The following is a 22,818-nucleotide window of genomic DNA, read 5'->3' as shown; positions in this document are numbered from 1 at the left end:
TGTCTAGCTCATAATATTCTTAAGTTAAATTTACTTGTTTGACATGTGTATCACCATTATTCCACTCCTATGAATTTATTAGGAGCAGGTTATCTGTGTTATCTCTATTTCTAGCACCTAGTACAACATCTGGCACTCAGGAGGTGATTTGTAAATGCACAGTGAACTGAACTGATAAAGTTCTTAATTTTGTACAACTGAACTCTCCCCAATATCCTCTTTTATAAAAGCTCAACAGTTCCATTTGGATGTTTCAATACTATAGTACACTTTCATTTCTGGGGACATTTATGTGAAAGTCAATTTTCAAGTCTGTTTTAAAAAGATTAGGTTCAGGGCCACTGATAGGCACAAGAGGTTAAGACTATACAAAATGACTCCCCTTGCCTCACCCTCAAAAAAACAAAACAAAAAATCCTGTAAAACCTGGACATAATAAAAGAAACTACCCAAAGTTATTAAACAGTGAATAGAAGCATAAAATCTGGCAGGGGGTTCAGATTCACTTGGGGGAAAGACAGGCAGCCATACTTTTATCTCCTTTGTGTCCTTTCCCTGTGTTACAGTGTAATGTGACTCGAATACATGAGACAGACAGCACATGGAAAAACCCCTGATCTTTCTGGCCTAGGGGAAAAGTGAAACCAGGAAATAAGGAATGGGCTGGGGTTGTAGCTCAGTGGTAGAGCACTTGCCTAGCATGTGTGAGACACTGGGTTCAATTCTCAGCACCATATATAAACAAATTAAATAAAGGTCCATTGACAACTAGAAAAAATATGTTTTTAAAAAAGTCTTTTTTAAAAAAGAAAGAAAGAAAGAAACCAGGAATGGAAAAGACAGAAAGGAGGGAAAGAGGAGGGAAGGAAAGTTTGCACATAAATATGAGTGGTAGGAACATGAAGTTAAAGGGATAATTCTACAAACTGGGCCTATGTGCTGGCCCTTCTCATGTTTTCTTTTAAAAGCAATTTACCCAGGGCCATTCTGGTCCTGCTCTGGCTTAAATCAACAGGATATGTTACATCGCTCCACAAGTGACCCATTATATGCAGATCTATTCTCCAGGCTGAGGAACTTAAGATTCCTCCCTTCCAATAAGAAGGACACAAGTCACCCTGAAGAAGAAACTTTTTTTACCTTTATACCAACCAGAGTTCAAGACCCAGAAAAACAGGATAATAAGAAACAAAGCCCACTGACTATAAAAATCTGTAAAAACAAATTCAAATTAGAACCAGTCAGTACAGGCCGAAGTGACCAAGAGCTGCCTTCAGATCTCCAGCATGTCATTTTAATCTCATATACACTAGTAAAATCTTTTCCACCCACCATGGGTTTCTCTTGGGTGCCTATGAACAAAATCAAGTGCATTAAGAACTTCAAAATATGCTACCTACTGTTAGTCAAAGGTTGAGAGGTGGTACCTGGACAAAACTCTCTAGAAACTTCCCTGAGACCTCCTCTAAAACCAGGGAACAAAGGGGTACCACTGCTCTCTCCTCTTTGAAACAACTCACATTCTCCTTTGAGGGTGTCTTTCCCTTCTCTAATAAATCTTGCTATATTTCTACTATATTTTGTGTTATCCCTGAACAAATACAATTCTGAGATAAATAAAAGGTTAGAACTAATAGACAAGAAAGAAAAAAAAGAAACTATAATTATCCTCAATGAAGTAAAATAGGACATGTTTCAATGCATGAAAATTTCAACAGATAAATGAAGATAAATCCAGCAGAACCTATAAAAAATAACTAAATAGAAATTACAGATTCAAAAACACAATTGTTGAAAACAAAAATTCACTGAGTGGAATTAACAGCTAAATTGACATGAAAGAGGAAAGAGCAAGTGAACCTAGGGGTAGGGCAATAGAAATCATCCATGGTGGAGAAAACAGAGTGGGAAAAAGACCAAACAAAACAAAAATTAGGATCTGGGGATACAGCTCAGTGGTAGGGCACTTACTTAGCATGTGTGAGGCTTTGGGTCTATCCCCAGCACCACAAACAAAATAAAAATCTAGCAGGACACACTCTGAAATGGTGGATTTCACTCCTCCAAAATCCTATTCTTCCATGGAAGTAAATTCTTAAAATCAACTTTTTTAGAACTCTTGAAAAAGTAAAGAGTTGCTGTAATCTGAGGAATATTTATTCAAGAAAAATGCCTAAATCTCAGAAATAACTATGAGTGGGCTTTATAGTGTCTAACTTTACCTACTATTTTTTCCCAGCTTCACGGTAGATTTAAAACCAATAACCTCACAACTTCCACAGCTGTGAAAACCAGCAACTGAGAAGCCACCTGAAGGGGAAAAATGGGGTTAGAACTCTCAACTGCCCTGTCTCAGAGAGTTGGCTAGCTCTAATCTCAGAAAAATTACCTGAGAAAATTAGGGGAAAAAATAAAACAATGGAGAATAACAGAATCCAGAATCTCCACATGCCTTTTCTTGTCCTGACTCAGAATTCATTCTGTGGTAACAGCACTATCTCTGACATTTCTGAAAACAATCAGTGCTCTCCAAAAAACATACAAGAATAAACAGAAGAAGGGTCTCCAGAGGTGTCTGAAAATCTCTATGTGCAGGACTGTATAGGTACCCAGGGAACACCAGAATCTATAAGCTGTGGCTGACTCTGAGGCTCTGCCTAAGTCAGAAGTGAAGGCTAAGGAGAAAATTTAGTCCTTTGGCAGGCAGTCCTGCCTGCCAAAGGACTAAAAATTCCAAAATAAAATTAAACAAGAATTGGGTCCCTGGTTTCCGGTCTTACCATGTGATCCTTCTTACATGTGTTACTGTAAGGATATCTAATGTAAGGCCCTCACAAGAGCCCAGCAAAAGCTGATGCCATGCTCTCTAACCTCCAGAACTGAGGACTCCGAGAGAGTAATGAAAATCACCAGACCAAACATGGGTGAAAAAAACTCCTACAGGGCTGGGGATGTGGCTCAAATGGTAGCGAGCTAGCCTGGCATGCATGCGGCCCGGGTTCGATCCTCAGCACCACATACAAAGATGTTGTGTCCACCGAAAAACTAAAAAATAAATATTTAAAAATTCTCTCTCTCTCTCTCTCTCTCTCTCTCTTTAAGAAAACAAACAAACAAAAAAAAACTCCTACATAAAACAGGTTGCACTGACTACTATCATGGCTCAGACTGACTCCTGGATTCCTGTAGAGAAAATAACACTGGGGACTGTGGAAGGGTGCTGCAGACAATATAAAGAATGGAGAACATTTATAGAACTGATTGACACAGCAGAAATAATCAGAAAGGCAACATCTTAGTCCTTGTTCAACTTGGACAAGTTGGGAAGAGGGAAGAGAACCTAGGATGGAATTGCCATTGTTATGCTATACTTGTGCTTTTTATTAGGGATATGAAATCATCAACCCTGTTCATCACCCATTACCCACCAGTTTATTAACTAGAGAAAAGTTACAACAGGTGAGGAATTGCCATGTGAGATTTTTGGTCATTGAGAATGAAAGCAAACAGAAACAAGCCCTGATTTTTGTCACTTTTAAAAATCAATCAGCAGGGCTGGGGATGTGGCTCAAGCAGTATCGCGCTCGCCTGGCGTGCGTGTGGCTCAGGTTCGATCCTCAGCACCACATGCAAACAAAGATGTTGTGTCCGCCGAAAACTAAAAAATATATATTAAAATTCTCTCTCTCTCTTTAAAAAAAAATCAATCAGCAAACTCCAATGAAGAGTTATAGACTAAATGTGTAAACTAGAAGACATTCCTGGAGAAATTTTAAAGCAGCTCACAAGTCAAAAGGTGGAAGTATGAAATACTTCAAATATGAAAAGGAAAAGGCTATTTTTCAAAATTGTGGATGACAAACAATGCAAAAGACCTGCAAAACTGGATAGGCAAGTTTGAAATGGAAGAAATACATACTTCTCTTCTTGATAACAATGAAGATTACATTTTTAACAAAAAATGGAAAATTAAAACTACCAACTGCACAAAATATTTCTCTAGTAATAGACTGTGTGACATGTGAGCATAAAATTATGACCATGCCATATTTCTAATGAAAACAAAACAGTCTCTAATAAAGAAAGTCTTTTTCAGGTCCTGCCTTCCTGACTTTCTGAAGTATAGATGCTTTTAAATATTGACTTCTACTATATAATCACAAAATTTCAAGGACAATAAGTTTCACATAAAATAGAAAACTTCTAAGTAAAGCCTAAAGTGGTAGAATGCAATTAATGAATTTTTGGAAGGTGTTCTAAATATTTAATTCACATTTTTGTTTCAGTTTATATATGTGGCAACTGAGTGAATCTGGAAGGAACGTCTATCTTTTCATTTGAACTAAAATTATGAAGACTACTGTTTCCATTTTGCATCAGTTTCTTCTGCTCTGGGATACCTTGGATTCCAAGAACAATAAGTCTGATTAATAAACATCTTGTGATAAAACTAGCACCAGGAAACAGCAACTTTTTTCTGTTTGTAGGTAATTTTGGAGGAGGATAGGGTACTGGGGATTGAGCCCAGGGACACTTTACCGCTGAGCTACATCTCTAGTTCTTTTCATTTTGTATTTTAAGACAGCATCTCACTAAGGTGCTAAGGGCCTTGCTAAATTACTGAGTCTGGCCTGAAGCTTGCAATCTTCCTGTCTCAGATTCCTAAGTCTCTGGAATTACAGGTGTGCACCACAGCAACAGCAACTTTCTTATGCACAAGGCCCTGCCCAACCAGTCCTCGGATAATGATCAATCAGACCACACAGTGTGATCAAGACTGCTTGACTATACACATTTCTGGTCTACTTTTTCTATGTAATCTGGAAACTCATGTTAATACCACCAAAGACAGGACTGGAAATGCTATTCTCCTTAATCTTCCCGGTATAGCTATATTGATTCAAGTTCCTTTCCTGCTTTTCATCACTACTTTTCTCTTTGGAAAACACACACACACACACACTTATTAGTTATAGACAGACACAATATCATCTTTTTTTATTTATTTTGATGTGATGCTAAGGATCGAACCTAGTGCCCCACATATGCCAGGCAAGCACTCTACTACTGAGCTCACTCAGCCCTCTCTTTACTCCAGCCCTCTCTTTGGTTTTTAAAGCAAGTAGCCAGACCTGATTTGTTGGTATCTTCAAGAGATGGGTCTTAGGCCTAGGACTATGGTAGAAATGCCACCAATTTATTCACCATGAACATAAGAAATGTTTTATAAGAAATAGAATTATCAAAGCTTTTGAAAACTAGAGCACAAAAGAAAGATTATATAAAATTCCAGAAGTACCATAGTTTTTAAGCAGGTTATAGATTGTTGGATGAAACTGTCATTAATTCAAGTAATAAATATTTTGTGTATACTTGCTATAAAAAAATAAGCAAGAACTGACAGAATTGAAGTGAGAAACAGACAATTCAGCTGGGCACAGTGGTGAATGCCTATAATCCTAGCTATTCGGTTAGATGAGGCAGAATAATTCCAAGTTCAAGGCCAGTGTGGGCAACTTATCAAGACTGTCTCAAAAGAAAGAAAAGGACTGGGGATATAGTTTAGTGGTAGAGCACCTGCCTAGCAACAGGGAATTGAACACACACACAAGGAACAGACAATTGAACAACTGAAGACTTCAATACCATACCTTCAATAATGGATAAAAGAAGTAGTGGAAGATAAATAGGAAATAGAAGATTTGAACAAACTATAAGCCTGAAGCCACTCAGTAGATTAACTTGCTCCTACTGCTAACCAGTCTAATAATTGAAGCCAGTGAAGAGGAAAACTTGTTTCTAGCACTAGCAAGTCATTTTTCATAGTTTGTTTTGCCTCACTCTCCTATGTCTCACTCCTCAAATAATTAACCAATAAAGTCAGCTTTACCTGACAAGAAAAATAAAGGAAAAAAATCAAAGAATAACTCCAGTCACATGACCTACTAATCAGTTCTTTCTTTAGATTTTTTTTTTAGGAACCAGGAATGCCTGGATACCTGGTAACCCATGTATAACAGCAAAGCACATCAAGGGAACTGACTACTCCAAGAATTAATGACCACTCCAGTGCCCACCAGGCTATAACTAAATTTAGACTATCCAGACTTATCCACATAAGCTTTTATGTTAGTGATCTCTGACTAGACAGAATTTGGGTGACAGCTCTCCATCTTCCATCAGCTGGCTTATTGCCCATAAAGTTCTTTCTTCTCCTGTCACTCAGTCCCTCAAATTATTGGCTTCATCAAGTAGCAGTGGAACTGGACTTTTGATGGTTCCAAGCCTCCCAGACAGCTACCGAATGTTCCACTAAACAACAAAACACATTCAATACATTATTCTCAACTGCACATGAAACATTCTCCAGAAAAGACTACCTGTGAAAGCAAAAAAATAAAAAAAGAAGTCACAGAAAGTATATCCTCTGACTACAGAACAAAAATAAAAATCAATATCAGAAGGAAATTGAGAAATTCACAAATAGGTAGAAAATAACACACTTCTAAACATCCACTATCACAAGGGATATCTGAAGTACAAAGGATTACATGGAAAATTTTAAGTATGAGTAATTACATAGTTTCTTCTATGGTTTGATTAGGGTGGTGATTATATGATTATAATGATTAGCAAAATTCCCACTGTACACATATAATTGGTGAATTGAAATTTATAACATTTAAATAATACCTTAAAATACAAAAGAAAGAAAAAATTAAGGCTTAGAAAAGTAATACCTGTTAGTGTTTTTCCTGCATTCAGAGGAGGAGCAATGACTCTGAAAAGCTTCTGCATTAAAATTAACAAAAAAAAAAAAACATCATTTCAAAGGACAACATTTTTTAAAGATAATCAAGAATCTTATTTTATCAATTTCCTTTCTCTGATGGAATTCGATTAAATATAAAAACTTAATATGTACATGAACTATTTAGAAATAGCACAATGAAAAATCATTGTGATATTAAACATTTAATACCAGTTACATGAAGGTCTTTGCTGAGATTATAATTTTTGATATAAGACTTAGGTTCTTAAAGAGGCTTTCTTCTTTTAAGAAAATAAGCAAATGAAGAGATTAATATCTCACCAAAGTGATGATGAAGATTACTTTAAGCTGAAAACATCTAAACATCCATAGCATAGAAAAAACTATCTTAATTTAAGCAGGGCCTCCCCAAAATATAGTCTCATGGAACCCCTAGAAGGAGTGTCTTATTTGGGAGAAGACTGACCTTTCCCAAGGAGATGCAAATTCAGTTTCTATTAGCATCAAAAAGCCTAGAGCTTTCCATACCTTCCCACTGAAGTCCCAACTCCACTGTCTCCCCCATTTTTGTTAAGCTGGTATACAAAACTTCACCTCTGGCTACTCAGCAGAGCTACTTATTAGTGAGGGCTCCCATGGATAAGCCTTGTCTTTTCTCCTGTAAATATGTATATTGTCAGATAAATTCACATCCTCCTCGACACCCCCTTTGTTGCCTCCCATCATTGAGACCTAAGTTGATAGAGGAAACATTTGTCCTCTTAACACAAGGCACTACTTTTCCTTCAGAAGCTGCCAAAACTGAACAAAGGAAAGACTTCAGAGGCTACAGTAGTCACTTCAAACGGGATGACAATATCTTTCATTTAGAAAATCTAAAAAATTTCAAAAGATAGGATATCTTCTCTTAATGCAGACCTCCCCAAGTGCTAAAAGAGCTAAACTTTAAACTCTGAAAAGTGATTTCCTTATAGACAGAGAATTATAAAAGAGGAACCACCTAACCTCCCATGATTAAAATCTCTAAAATGACTGTTTATAACAAATACCAAGCTCCTGCTGAAAGCCATTAAACTTGGAAACTACAAAACAAGGCAACCTCAATAGCCTGGTGTTCCATTTGAGATGTATAGGTATAAATGTAAATCAGACTGTGAGGAATAAAACAATCCACACAAAAGAAAAATTTCAAAAGCAACATAAAAGTCAGCAATCATTTTTGTAAATGTAGAATGTATCAAATTTGGATCTGCTTTGAGGGATTACTTTGAGATACACTAGAAACTGAATTAATTCTTCCCAACTGGGGACTAGTGTTGGCACAGAGAACATTTCTGTACATAGGATAGCACTGGACCTCACTGAGGAGGTAGCTAAGTCTTTCTCAGGGCCTTTCTCAGTAATGAACCTCGATGATTTAGCAGCTGAGAGGTATTAAGAGAAAGAATCCTTTCTTAACATATACACAATCAGGGTCAAAACCTGAAGAGTAGGGATGAAGCACTCAAGAGATGAGAGGTACAACTAAATTTGAAGAGTTATGAATTAAAGGAATAAACACACTACCAAGCTAGTATGCTCAAAGAAGGCTGAAATTCCATAGAACAACTGCAGACTTAGTAATACTGAGAACAGTTTTTGGATGGTATTAAATTTGCCAAATAAAATTGACTAGATGTTTTCAGTGGATTCCTGACTCTCTTGGGGTGCATTAGTCACTATAATAAAGCAGTGGGTTGGGGGTATACCACACATATCTGCAGCGCCATTATCCAATCTGTCCTTAATGTAAGGCAATGACAAGATGGATAAAATAAAAGCATAAATGCTTTTTTAACTCTCTTGGAAAGGAGAATAAAAAATTACCACAATGTTATAAAATTTCAAATTTGGAAAAACAATACATTAGTAACTAACAAATAATGACATCCTACCATTCTCAGGACCTCCCTCAGCAGAATGTATATGCAAAACAGCAGTAAGCAACAACACATTTATTATTTACAATAATTATATAAAATAAATTTCTTAACCTTTTAGAAAAGTTGCTACAGTTGAAAAATTCCTTGAAGGAAAAAAGCTTACAGTCTAACAAGTAAGCATTACTTTTAATTTTTTCAACTGTTCCCTGGGATATAAATTTCTATTTACATGGATAGGCAAGAAAACAATGACAGAAGACATGAAATTAAAGACTGCTGGGCTGAGGTGTAGTTCAGTGGTACAGCAAATGCTTATCATGCATGAGCCCCTGGGTTCAAGCCTCAGCACCAAAAATTAATTAATTAATAATTTAAATAAAGACTACTTAAAAGACCCAAGCTAAAACAGATGCAAGTCTAATAAATCAAGAGGAAATTTTAAGATAATCAGATGTTCAAAGCAAAATAAGAACAGGGAAAAAATTAGTAGACAATATTAAATGTATGTCTTAAGTTACAAAATATCTTACCTCCATTGGACTAATAAACTCATTCATGCCTCTGTTATAGACATAGATCATAGCATCATATAGACGATTTTCCCAGCACATGAGAACTACCTATAAAAAAGGAAAAGTCACTTGATCTACATAATTTAGTAAGTCTCACCAATTAAACCACTTAAAGCTTTAAGAATGCAAAATATCTTGAGTTTTCTTCCTTATTTGTTCTTCTTTCTTCTCTGGTAAAAACTGAAATTGAAGCAATTCAAACACAATGGCTAGGTAACAGATATTGTAGGTTCAATATTATTTTAATAGTACAATAACTACTTTTAAACATTGTCCAATGTCTAATTTTATTTCCTCTCTATCCTTTCCATTATTCATTTTGCTTTTTCTCAATAGTTCTACAACTATTTACCAAACACTTATATTTGGCACTGGGGATAAAATGACAGACAAATCCAGATCTATTCCCTACCTTTATAGAGCTTACATTTATCCTAGATACCCAATTTAAAAAAAAAAAAAAAAAGAGGAGTACAAAATAGTATGAGTTTTGACGTAGAGAAGATATTCAAGTATATAAAAAATTAATGACCCACAAATATGAAAAAAACATTATAAAGGAACCTAACTTGATTTGGAGTATTCAAAAAGTCATCCCTGAGCCAGGTGCAGTGGCATGCACCTGTAATCCCAGCAGCTCGGGAGGCTGAGGCAGGAGGATCGATTGTTCAAAGCCAGTCTCAGCAATTTAGCAAGGCCCTTAGCAACTCAGTGAGACCCTGTCTCTAAATAAAATATTTTAAAAGGGTTGGGGATGTGGCTCAATGGTTAAGCACCCTGGGGTTCAAACTCTGGTACCAAAAAAAAAAAAAAAAAGAAAGAAAGAAAAAGCTGAGAGTACATGCAACATTTAAGCTAGTACCTAAAGGATGCATGCATGGGGACAAAAAGCAGAAAAGGAAATGAGGAATTCTGCAGGCAGAAGACAATCAGGACAAAAGAACTATAGTGAAAAGGAGCTTGAAGTATTTAAGGATGGAGAGAAATCACCTTGATAAAACACACAAAAGGAACAGTTATGACTTGAACTACATGGTATTCTATATTCTGTTCCTATGAGAATTATATAATATCATTGAGTGACAAGAGGACTGAAGTAGAAGATCAGAGGTTGGAGAATGATAGAGACTAGCCAGAGGGTTAAATAGAAAAATGGAAGTGAGGTGTCCTGGGAGAGTGTTTCTAGAAAATGGAATGTTCTGGGACTCTTCTCTTCTTTTTCTATCCTCTCTTTAGCCAGTGCCATGCTCATACATCTCTTTACTGATAACTAACGTACTTGTAACCTCAGCCTTAACCTTTTCTCTGACCCATCCAACCACTTCCTGAATATCTTGACCTGAATGTCTAGCTGCTATTTCAAAATAAAATGGCAAAGCAAGACTCCTCATTTTGTCTCTCAGACTAAGACTTCCTCCAGTCTTCCAATCTTCTTAAATCACTATCCATCCTATTTCTCAAGCTATTAAACAACAACAAAAAAAAACTTGGACATTGCCTTTAAATTCTCTAATTCCTACACTGACATCTAATTCATCAGTAAATCAATTATACCTCCCAAACAGCAAAAATCAGGCTGATTCTCTCCATCTCACTGCTACCATCTCTGGAACCAGGGTAATCTTAATCATAAGCTTAATCGTAAGTGGGACACAGTAGTACATGCCTGTAATCCCAGTGGCTAGGGAGGTTGAGACAGGAGGATCATGGCAAGAGGATTGCAAGTTTAAAGCCAGGCTCAGCAACTTAGCGAGGCCCTAAATAACTCAGTAAGACCCTGTCTGTAAATAAAATACAAAAAAAAAAAGGCTGAGGACGTGGCTCAGTGGTTAAGTACCCCTGGGTTCAATCCCCGGTACCAAAAAAAAATTCTAATGATTTTATTAAGAACCCAAAATAAAATGGGAAAATGTGTACCTCGCCCTGCAGAGTCTACTTCTCTTTTCCATTATGTTCCAGATCTGCTTGCCCTTTTACTGTTACTTGAAAATTCAAGGCAGAATCTTTTTTTTTTTTAAACATTAGCTTCACCTATAATAGTCTTCTATTCAAAGATCTTTGCATTACTGATCCTTCTTGTCATTCAGATTCTAAGACTCAATGTCACCTCCTCAGAAAGATTTTCTATAATTAGCCAATCTAAAGGAGCTTCTCATTCTCTACTATAGCACACTACTTATGCTAATTTACCTCTCATACCATTCTCTGCATTTCAAAATTTAACTCTGACCTTATATACTAGCTATCTAAAAAGTGGCATCATATGGGCTGGGGTTGTGGCTCAGCAGTACAGTGCTCTCCTAGCATGCATGAGGCACTGGGTTTGATCCTCAGCACCACATAAAAATAAAATAAAGATATTGTGTCTACCTAAAAAAAAAAATATATATATATATATATATATATATATATATAGGCATCATTCTCTTAGGTAAAAATATTCTATTGTTTATGTGAAAGGACCCTTAGTTGAACAAACAAACTAGGATCAGTCAAGAAGCATTAATTGAGCAATGTCAACTCTATGCCAAGAGCTCTGGAGAATGTCAAAGAAATATAAGGCATAATCTCCGGTTTGTAAGCATTATATTATCCAGCTTACATATAGTCCTAAGACACATAGATTCCTAACAACTATACTGAAAAATACAAGTTTATAAGACAACTTGCCAGAAGTACTCAATTGGGCTTTTAAAGAGGCAGAGAAAGGCCTTACCAGTCAGGTAAATAAAATCAATAAAGGAATAATATTTATTCTGTTAAGTTAATATGCTGTCTATAAACTCACCTGCTGAATATCTAGGCTGGTGATATCCATATGTACAATGAGGGATTCCACATTTTCCATTAATTTTTTATCTTGGAAATGAACAATCAAGTCTTTCATAACCTGGGGTGTGATCCCCACCAATTTATCACTCAAAATATATGGTTCAAGGCACTCCAGAAACACTCCTTTGGCCACTGAATTCTCACTTAATTTGTCATACATCTGGCTAAATAAAAGATCCCTATAACAGAAAGGGAAAAATAATTTTAGAAACATTCCAAATACCCATTAAATTTAGTCTGCTTAGTATATATCATCCCCCCGCATTTCAAGAACTTAATAAAAACAGTAACAATATCTGTGTAGTTTTATATTGCAAAAGTCTTTATGTCAATATATATCTATATGTAGATATATACAGATACAGATATTAATCTTCCCAATACTTCTTTTTATAAATAAGAGAAACTGAATAAGTTAACTGGTTGCTGAAAGGCACATAGTGAACACAACAATCAGAACTGGAAACCAGACTTCTGGCCTAAATTCTTTGTTCAGTCTATTATGGCACACTGTTTCTTACAGGCATAAGTAAAGGGTGTACGTAAGAGAGCAGCCATGATGAAGTAGGGGAAAAAAGGACTATTTATAATTTAACTTTTCTATTATCTAAATATTATAGGTGACCTTCAGAACCAATAAACTTCTTTAGCTCCAAACTTTTCTTCCCAAAGGGATTGGGCAATGATTATTAATGAGAGAAGAAGAAAAATGTTTAATATTTAAAACACATACCTAGAAACAATTTTATTGCAGAAAAAAATTTAATTACTTTCAGTGCCACCAACTTCAACACTATGTGTGACTCATCTCATATTTCTTCTGTAAGCAGTCCATAATTTGAGGTATACTTAGCATAGACATTTTGAATTCTGTTTTCGTGACATATGATATGATAAGTATTATTCTAAATAGCGATTTACTCTTCTGGGGATGGGGTTTGTAGAAGTCTGCAATTTTAAATATATTTCATTTATTTAATTGTTTGTTTAGTAATGGGGGTCTCACTATGTTGCTCAGGCTAGACTCAAACTCCTAGGCTCAAGTGATCCTCCCATCTCAGCCTCCTGAGTAGCTGGGACTATAGGGGTGAGGCACTATACCTGGTTTATTTTTATTTTTTTAAAAGAGAACATAATGTATCTTTATGGGAAACAGTGTGATATTTCAATTCTTGTATACAATGTATAATGATCAGATCATGGTAATTGGCATATCCTTTACCTCCAACATTTATCATTGTTTGTGTTGGGAACATTCAAAATCCTATCAGTGATTTTGAAATATACAGTTAATTGTTGTTAACCATAGTTGTCCTACTGTGCTCTAAAACATTAGAAGTTATTCCTTGTATTCAACTGCATTTCTGTACCCTTTAATCCTCCTTTCTCCATCCCCTGTTACCCACTATCCTTGCCAGCCTCTGGTAACCATTATCCTACTCTTTATTTCTATGAGCTCAACTTTTTAGCCTCTAGACATGAGAACATGCAGTATGTGTCTTTCTTCGACTTGTATCATTTAACATAATGTCCTCCAGGTTCACCTATGTTGCCATAAATGGCAAGACCTCGCTCTTTTATGTCAGAAGAGTAATTCCACTGTGTATATCTACCATATTTCCTGTATCCATTCAGAGTTGATGGATCTCTCAGTTGATTCCATATCTTGCTACTGTAAATTGTTCTGTAATACAAAGGGAATACTGGTATTTCTTCAACTGGTATTTCTTCTTAAATGTCTATTCAGTAGTGGCATTGCCGAATCATATGGGAGCTCTATTTCTAGTTTCTTGAGGAATCTCTATACTGTTTTCCATTTTGACTAGACCAACAGTGTATAAGAGTTCCCTTTCTCGGTAGCTACTTACTCTGTAAAATTACCATTTTGTTTAACAATGCTTCAACATCAGAATTTGTTTAACTATTCCTATAATGTTGGATATGTCACTATATTTGCTTTTTCAGGTGATGTCACGATAAACATGTACATATATGTCCTTTTCCAAGTTGAGGGCACAATTACTTAGTCATTCAACTTTTAGAAATTTAACTTAAGTGAAAAGATATGAGGAGTAGGGGTTGTAGGTGAGTAATACAGTGCTGGCCTAGCATGTGAGAGGCCCTGGGTTTGATCCCTAGCAAAAGGAAGAAAAAAAAGAAAGAAAGAAAGAAAGGAAGGAAGGAAGAAAGGAAGGAAGGAAGGAAGGAAAAACTTGAAATGTGTGACTAAATGTGCATTTGAAATGTGTGACTAAATTATCTTCAAAAAGTATCACAGTATCAATTAACAGTGCCACCAGCAATATATTATCATATGAGTTTCATGAGACAACTGGTTTTTCCTCTTAATAATTTAACAAGTACAAATTAAACAACATCATTGTTTTTAATTTTTTATAAATGGCAAAATTGAATAATTTCTGTTTTAATTCACAAACTTTATTGTCTTGTATCATTCACTTATTTCATTCCATTTTTAAAATATAAAAACTATGCTAATTTTATTTACCTGTTAGGATCATTAATTTTGTTGATATGTATAATTTATATATATATATATATATATATATATATATATATATATATCTTGTCAACTGTTCAACTGTTAGAAAATGGTGGATGATTTGTTTATCCACTTGTCTATTCATGACAAGTTCCAATAAAAGATCAAGGAAGCTCTTGACGTTTTAGGGACTAGGGTTGGGGGTTTAGCTTGGTAGTGTAAGGGTAAAATTTCTAAGCTGTTTCTAAGCTGCTTACTTTTTACTGAGTTAAAAAGTAAAAGACCAGGTATTGTTAAATTCCTCTGCTACTCCCAAAACCTGTAATTCCTGTAGCTGTTAAGACAATGCCCGAACTGCTCAGTAAATATTCCCACTGACTCCCTGGTTGTCTAATAACCTGGGGCTCTGTGTAGCCTGGCACGTAGGCATTGCAGGACCTAAACCAATCAGTTTGAATGTGTACCCCGCTTAGGAGTGACCAATCACCCCTGCCCAATCTGTTCCCGCCAATGAATGTACTAATCATGTCTCAGAGTTGTTGTTCAATTTTCCCGTGCCTCATGATGATTTGTTCTGATGTATGCAAAGCCCCCGCCCTCCCCAAAAAGTGTACTTAAGCACTGCTTGACCTCTGCTCTGGGCTCTGGGCTGCGCTCCCTTCTCGAGTGGGCATGGAGCCCCAGCATGCTGGAATCTCAATAAAACCCCCTCCTGCTTATTGCATAAAGTCAGTCTCTTGGTGGTCTCTTCCTCCGACGCTTTGCCGGACCCTTACATTAGCAGAGTGTAGCTTGGCACACTCAAGGCCCCGAGTTCAGTGCCCTGAACATCAAAAGAAAAAAACAAAACAAACAAAAGGAATGGGATGGGGTTTTGCCTCATCTGAAGTCCTAGAAGTGGATAGGTGGCAGACTGTCTGGCTTCAACTATACTAGAATCACATGTCACCTTCCAAGGAATAGCATTCACAATATCCTGAGGGAAAATCCATATCCATTTATTTTTTCTCAAATACACAAATATAACTTTTCCATCATTTTTCCCCTCTGCTTCACATTTATCAGAATATTTTTCATGTTAGTTTCATTTTAATCAATAAGTCATCACACTTTGTGATTACCGATTACTAGCCAGGCAAAAGAAACTGAGATTAATCAAGTTTTACTATAAAAAAATAACAAAATTATGAATTCACAGAAAATGTCATGTTTCACAGACCTTGTACTATATAATGTTCTTTTAAAAAACAACATGCTAAGGAAGATAATTATATATTTTAGTTCAATACAAAAAGCCATGACAAGGAGAATAAAAGATAGCTAAAATTTAAGTAAAAAGAGCATAAAAGTTGACAGACAAGGTGCTCCTGTGACAAAGAGTAGCATGCAATTTGATAAGATTAATGGCAAGACCACACATTTTGTTTTTAACTAATCAAAAGCTATAAAAAGGCAGCAAAAAAAGTAAAACTCAGCAACTCCTACCTGCATCTCTACCTCAAAATAAAAAACAACAGAATTCTAAGGCATAGTTTCATCTTTCTGGGAGAATATTTACTAGGGCATCAGGAGAGGGAGGAAAGAGATAAGCGCGCGCGCACACACACACACACAACAGTTTTTAGCTCTCATGTTTCTTTCTATATTTAGGTATTCTCCAGGGTGCAGACTTTGTTTCCTAGAAGGGCTGGCTGGATTCAACCCTGCTACTTACCATTTCAAGCTGAGCTTCCTATAACAACTATCACAGAAAAATCTAAGAGAGCCATCAAAGAGATTTTTCTAATACTCATACTAAAGAGATTTTTGAAGTTTATCATTTTTACGTCAAATAGAGAAAAATGGCTAAATTCACTTCATACATTATCAATTGAATAATTTTATTAATATGAACTGTTTTGATTATGAGATAATTACAAATTCTGAGACAGAGAGCCTGGGTATAATCAATCAAAAGTACCTACCAATTATACTAAATATGTAACCAGAACCAAATAAATTAATTTCCATTAAATATAAGTGAGATTTAATAAATTCAAAGTTGATTTGGTTGTTTTCTTGTGTACTTTTACTGTGTAAAAGCAAAATTCAAGTGAACTTTAAGAAATTGTGTTCAAAATGTTGTAAAGATTTTTTTTAAAAAAAGCACGAATTAACTTGATGTGGAAACTACTCAATTATATACTTTAAAAGGGTAAATTTTATGGTATGTGAATTATACCTCAACAAAGCTATTATAAAATTAAAGATATGGTACCTTTCTCCCCTATTTTTTAATAATTAAAATTTAAACATGCAGTTATCAAGAAAATGGTCACCCAAAACATCTAGTTCCTCAAACATGCTTCATGATTAAGATACTTCTGTTTCTCAAACACTAGGCCTGGTGTTGAACAACATGACTGAACAAACACTCTGCATATCAAAAAACCACTGAAGCTTCACTTTGGATTTAACAGAAATACTTTTGGTTCAACTTCCTATATAACTTTAGTCATTTGAATGATGGCTTCTCAACAGCTCTGGAGATTTCCTTAGAGAAATATAGTGGTCAATATCATGTACAGAGAACATTAATCTTTTTTTACTTTATAACTGCTTTATTGATATAATTCACATATAGTAAATGTCTATTTTTAAACAATGTTCAAAATTATGATTATGTTTCACATAAGCTCTGGAGCTATTTCCAAAATAAAACTGACATTATAGCTACTAGAGAGTTATACAGTATGTATGTTTATAGGCAAAATGACCAATCTAATGAGTCCTATAAAAAGCCTTGAAACAGTTTGTATTGTTTGTCTCAAACTGAAAAAAAAAATTAAAATAAAATTGTAGAATAGAGACTGTTCTAAGAGACTGAATTATGAAAATAAAGTATAAATATACAAAAACAGAATTCCTGTCATTTCTGATTTTAAGTAAATCACAAAAACTCTAAAGCCAAATCTTAGTCCATAATGATGTCCATGATACACTGATAAGTATGCCCTATAAGAGAAAAACAAATGTGGTTCCTGCCATAATATGAAGGACTTTATATTTTAAAAGAGATATTAAGTATATATTAAAAAGAAATATATATGATATATACATTGCTTCAATTAATATTGCTGGGTGTAAGGGTATATGAATTATACTATGAGGTAATAATGGTGATTACAGTGTAATAATGGTGATATTGAGTTAAAATTAATGTCAGAGAGTATATTACAAATATAATTTGGCCCTCATAAGAAATAATATGATTTATGAAAATAAAAAGACAAAATTTGATCCCTAGCAAGAAAGCGGGGGGGGGGGGGGGGGGGAGTGCGCCTGAGTGCAGTGGTACATGTCTGGAATTCCAGCAACTTGGGAGGTTAAGGTACAAGGGTCGCAAGTTCAAGGCCAGCTTAGGCAACTTAGTGAAACCCTGTCTCAAAATAAAATTCAGGGCTAGTGATGTAGCTCATTAGTAGAAAGCAACCTGGCATTCAACTTCCAGTACCACAAAGAGAGAGAGAGAGAGAGAGAGAGAGACAGAGAGAGAGAGAGAGAGAAGCTGGGCACCATGGCACACACCCGTAATCCCAGCAGCTCCAGAGGCAGGAGGATCTAGAGTTCAAAGCCAGCCTCAGCCAATAGTGAGGCGTTAAACAACTCAGTGAGACCCTGTCTCTAAATAAAATACAAAATAAGGCTGGGGATGTGGCTCAGTGGTTGTGTGCCCCTGCATTCAATCCCCAGTAACCACCCCCTCAAAAAAGACAGAGAATAAAAAGAATGTATTCTATCAGAAGATATTAATATAAAGGCATCTGTGGGCCAAGACTGAGTGTTTGAGTGGTGACTCTACAAGTGGAAGAAGTTATTTAAATTGGCTTAGAATTAGAATATGTTTTTTAAGATTGTATTTGCATTATGTACAATCTGAGCATTCCTTAAGGCAATGTTAATGTCACAAATATTTTGCAAACATGGGACTGTAGAAGACTCTAGACATAAGTGTAACAAAATGTCAAAGAAAATGGTATAAAGAGAATATCAGTTTAAGAAGAAATATACCATAATTGAATGAACTACACACATCTAATAATCCTTTGCTTCAATTAAGTCTAGGGAATTCACCAATTTTAACTTTATTATCTATGCCAACTTTAAGAAAAAATTATAAAATCTCTACCATTAAGAGTGATTACACTGAACTATTTAATTAAACATAAGATTTTAACATCTAATAAAGCTATTAATTATTGTATGTTTGAAAGGAAAGGAACTAAAAGACAGCCTGGATACAAAAAATCGAGTTATTCCATTCTTTCTCCTAAGCTCATGCCCATATATAGGATCTTAACATTCAGATTTTTTTAAAAAAGCAGTAAGGTGAGAAGAAAACAAGAGCAAGAAAATGAATCTACAACAAAAGAAGGAATGTCTAACCCACTGCTTAGTTTAAAAGCACCAACTTTCTGATATTGATGGCAATGCTGCCCTATCCCTTCTGACTTTACTAGAACCTAAAAAACAGGAGTAGGAAAAGAAACCAGGAATGAAAGAAAGTCAAAGAACACATATGCTGGAACTTTTCTAAGAAGAAAGTCAGATCTAGTACAATCTAATCTTCAGCCTCTGGTAAGAAAATTGAGAGAAGAAAGCCATACTATTTGAACCATGGTTTGGGGGAAAGTGCATGCCCTTGATCAAAGAGTGCATGAAGAGAAAGAAAAGGAAGAACTATAAAAAGGTCTAGGAACAGCTGACAAAGGACTCTTGACATCACCTCCCTAAAGGAGGTCAGGAATATACTCTGACTACTGGTCCCTCCCTGCCAAGATCTCAAAAAATAAATACTAAATTTGTTTTTAGTATAGCCCAGACAAAAACATGCTAAGGAGTCCAGAAAAGTTACAGGAAAGAAAAAAGTTGATAATAAGATAACAGATTCTAATCTGGTGAAAATTCAGACAAGATTTTATCTTTTGTTGTATACTGTGATTTAATGCAAAAATTACTGTACTCCCAGTCAGTCAATAGGTTAAATAAAGCTGGAGAATATTTTCAAATCACATATAAAAGCAATGTTCTCCAGAACATCTGCTTTTATTTTTCCTTATATTATCCTTTGTTTTACAACTGTTAGGGCCATTTTGAGTTTATGTCACTATGAGAGTATTCAAGTGCTCCAAGATAATGATCACAAGTGACCCTGCAAACCATAATTCTCTTGTTAATTCAGCCATCAGGCCAACTGAATAGCTACTTTGTGCCAAATTCCACTCTAGGTGAAAATATTCCATGTTTAGAGTAAGATATGCCTTCTTACTCTAAACAGAATTTAGTCTTTGAGGGATTTCATTTCATCACATTTACAATTATCTCAATTTGAAGATCTGAGTTGATTGCAGTACTCATTAGTATTAAGAACACCTCCTCACCTCCATTTTTTCATCTGAAAAGGAGGATAACATTATCTTTCTTAATTATAAGGATTGAATGAAATAAAATATGTAAACTGATCCACAAACTTTTAAGGCTGTTCTAAAAAAATACGAGATAAATAACAAGACAGTGCATGGAAACACTAGGTTAAGAAAAGACAGGGTGGAGTTAATGTACAACGGTGCTTTGTCTTCTAAGAAGCAATGATTAGCTAACTGATTTACTGTCTATCAGCTAAAAGTAAGCTAGCAAAGGTATTTCAATTCCTAATACCTGAAAGAAAGTTTTCCCTTATACTCTTCTAAGGGAGACAACGTATAATATAATGTTCTCAATGACATTCCTATCAAATACACATTTTGCTAATTACATTAACACTATAGCTAAAATATTAGAATCTGAACCCCAAGTAAACAAAGTTATAGCTATCCATGACTTAACAAAGGCCTGACATAAAAAATAATTGCCCTCTTGATAAATTTCATTTATACTTTCAACAATTTAGGAATCAGGCTACTAGAATACATATAAATTCATGAGTCAAGTCAATATCATACAGGATTTTAGAAGTATCTGTATTAGATTCCTGCATTTGTTCTTAGAAGGTGGTACAAACTAGTGGTTAAGACCAAGAATATAGGAGCTTCTGGGTTTGTATCCTACCTTTGTTTGGCACTTCTGGAAACATTTCTACAAAATGAGGATTAATAATGCCTACTTCATTGTTATAAAAATTAAATAAGTTGCTACAAAAATAATGTCAAGGACTTGAAACAACACTAGACTACCATTATGAGTGTGAAAAACTGAATTAGCATATGTGGATTAATTTAATAGTTACTATTTAAACCAACAAAGCTTAATCAAGAGTTTACTTACACTTGTTTATTTTAAACAACAACAAAAAAAAAACTAAAAAAAATCAACACTGCAGGCGGGTGTAGTTACACATGCCTATAATATTGGTTACTTAGGGTATAAGGCAGGAGGATCACAAGTTCAAGGTCAGCCTGGGCAACTTAGAAAGACCCCTGTCTCAAACTAAAAAGAACTGGAGATGTAGCTTGGTGGTAGTTATTCCTGGGTTCAGTCCCTAGTTTGTTTTTTTTTTTAAAAAAAAAAAAAAAAAAAAAAAAAAACACTGCAAAATGAATCTGGCTATTTATTTATTTATTTATTTATTTTTAGTGCTATGAAATCTGTGTTTTAATGATGGTTCACAAAGAGTGTATGTATAGGGCTAGGGATATAGCTCAATTGGTAGAGTGCTTGCCTTGAATGCATAAGACCCTGGATTCAATCCCCAGCACCACAAAGAAAAAAAAAGTGTGTGAATTAACACAAAAAAAAGAGTGTATATACTGTACATGAATAATATACTTTTTACTTTTAAGATCCCTATGTAGTACTTCTTTTTTTGTTGGCTACATTCTTTGCCTCCATTATCATGATACACAAATTCAGAGATGATACACCCATAAGAATTTGTTTTGGAAAAGTTAATTTCATTAGATGAATGGAAAACTGTTAAAAAATCAAATTTCTGTAAATTCATTTTAAAAATCCCATCTAGTCAAATTTATAGAAGTCACATCAGTGAATTATACATAAACACCATGCTACCTGGGTTCAAAATAATTGAATGTGACAGCCAGTGCATACTTACTTTCGCTGCAGCAGAAGGCAGTAATCAACTATGACAGGTACCATATCCTGTAGAGGAACCATAAAGAAGATCAGCCCCATGCCCCTCTGCACAGCCCATTAGTAAAATAAGAGGTCTGCTTAAGATGCTGTTGGATTATTAGGATAACTCTGGGCCATGCTTTTGTAAGCAATTTGACACTATGTGTCAAAAGTCTTAAAACTATGGAAACACTTTGACCCAGTAATTCTATTTCTAAAAAATTATTCTAAACACATTTAAGGAAAAAAATTATGCATTATGGTGTTTATTGCAAATCTATAACAGAAGGAGCAAAAGGAAAGGAGGGGGGAGTACAGGGAAAGAGAAAAGAAAGTGATTTAAATTTCATATACAACATGGGATAATAAGTAAAATTTGCAATTTAAATATAATATTATATGTTTATATAAAGTTTATATTAACATCAAAACAGACACTAGTTAAAATATGTGTTTATCTCATAACTTTGTAAAGAAAATTTGCCAAGAAAAAAAAAAAAAAGAAGAAAATACATCCAATTGTTGGTCTGGTTTGTGGCTCAGGTGATTAAGGTTGCCCATATTTTGTTGCAATCTCCAAACCATCTATTTTAAGGTTGATTTAACTTCTCAGTTTCATAACATCTTGATTGCTTTAAATCATCATGTATGGACTCATACCGTAAATGGCAACCTGTAATTTTGGCCTTTTTCAAAAGTAACAGTTTGAGGGAGAAATAGTAGTTTATTATGACTGGAAACTGTCAAGTAACCAAGCATCAGATTTCAACAGTATTCCTACATTTGCTAATGGCTACAGGGAACTGCTTTCCTTTTAAATATCCTAGAAAACCTAGGTTCTAGGCAGGAAAACAATGCCATCAGATGGAAAAGGCAATGCGTGAAAAAAGGAGTATCATATGCTTATACTTGTTGGAGAAAATGGTCAAAACTAAGGAACCCCTCTTATTTGAGAGAGAGAAATCTGAATAAGGATCTGCAATCCTGGAAGGATTCTAGGGGCTTTCCCTAACCCATCCTGCCTCCTTGTCATCAACATTCCTCCTGACTGCGTATTATAGGTTTATAATCTTATTCAGATTTTTCAAAAACAGGAGCCAAAATCAC

General features: G+C 35.1%; 1 protein-coding gene across 4 annotated transcripts in view; it reads right to left on the bottom strand.

Annotated features, from left to right (window-relative positions):
• The window catches only part of Vps8 (VPS8 subunit of CORVET complex), a 247,054-nt gene that overhangs the window by 146,787 nt on the left and 77,449 nt on the right, over positions 1 to 22,818 (bottom strand). For all 4 annotated transcript variants that reach the window (XM_076868965.2, XM_076868966.2, XM_076868967.2 and 1 more), the window contains exons 21-24: positions 21,692 to 21,738; positions 12,055 to 12,277; positions 9,225 to 9,314; positions 6,741 to 6,792 (exon numbers count right to left, since the gene is read on the bottom strand). In XM_076868965.2, the coding sequence (XP_076725080.1) occupies positions 6,741 to 6,792; positions 9,225 to 9,314; positions 12,055 to 12,277; positions 21,692 to 21,738 (412 nt within the window). The remainder of the gene's footprint in view (positions 1 to 6,740; positions 6,793 to 9,224; positions 9,315 to 12,054; positions 12,278 to 21,691; positions 21,739 to 22,818) is intronic.

This window comes from Callospermophilus lateralis, chromosome 10 (genome assembly GCF_048772815.1).
Source record: "Callospermophilus lateralis isolate mCalLat2 chromosome 10, mCalLat2.hap1, whole genome shotgun sequence".
NCBI lineage: Eukaryota > Metazoa > Chordata > Mammalia > Rodentia > Sciuridae > Callospermophilus > Callospermophilus lateralis.
This window is presented reverse-complemented; position numbering and strand designations above follow the sequence as displayed.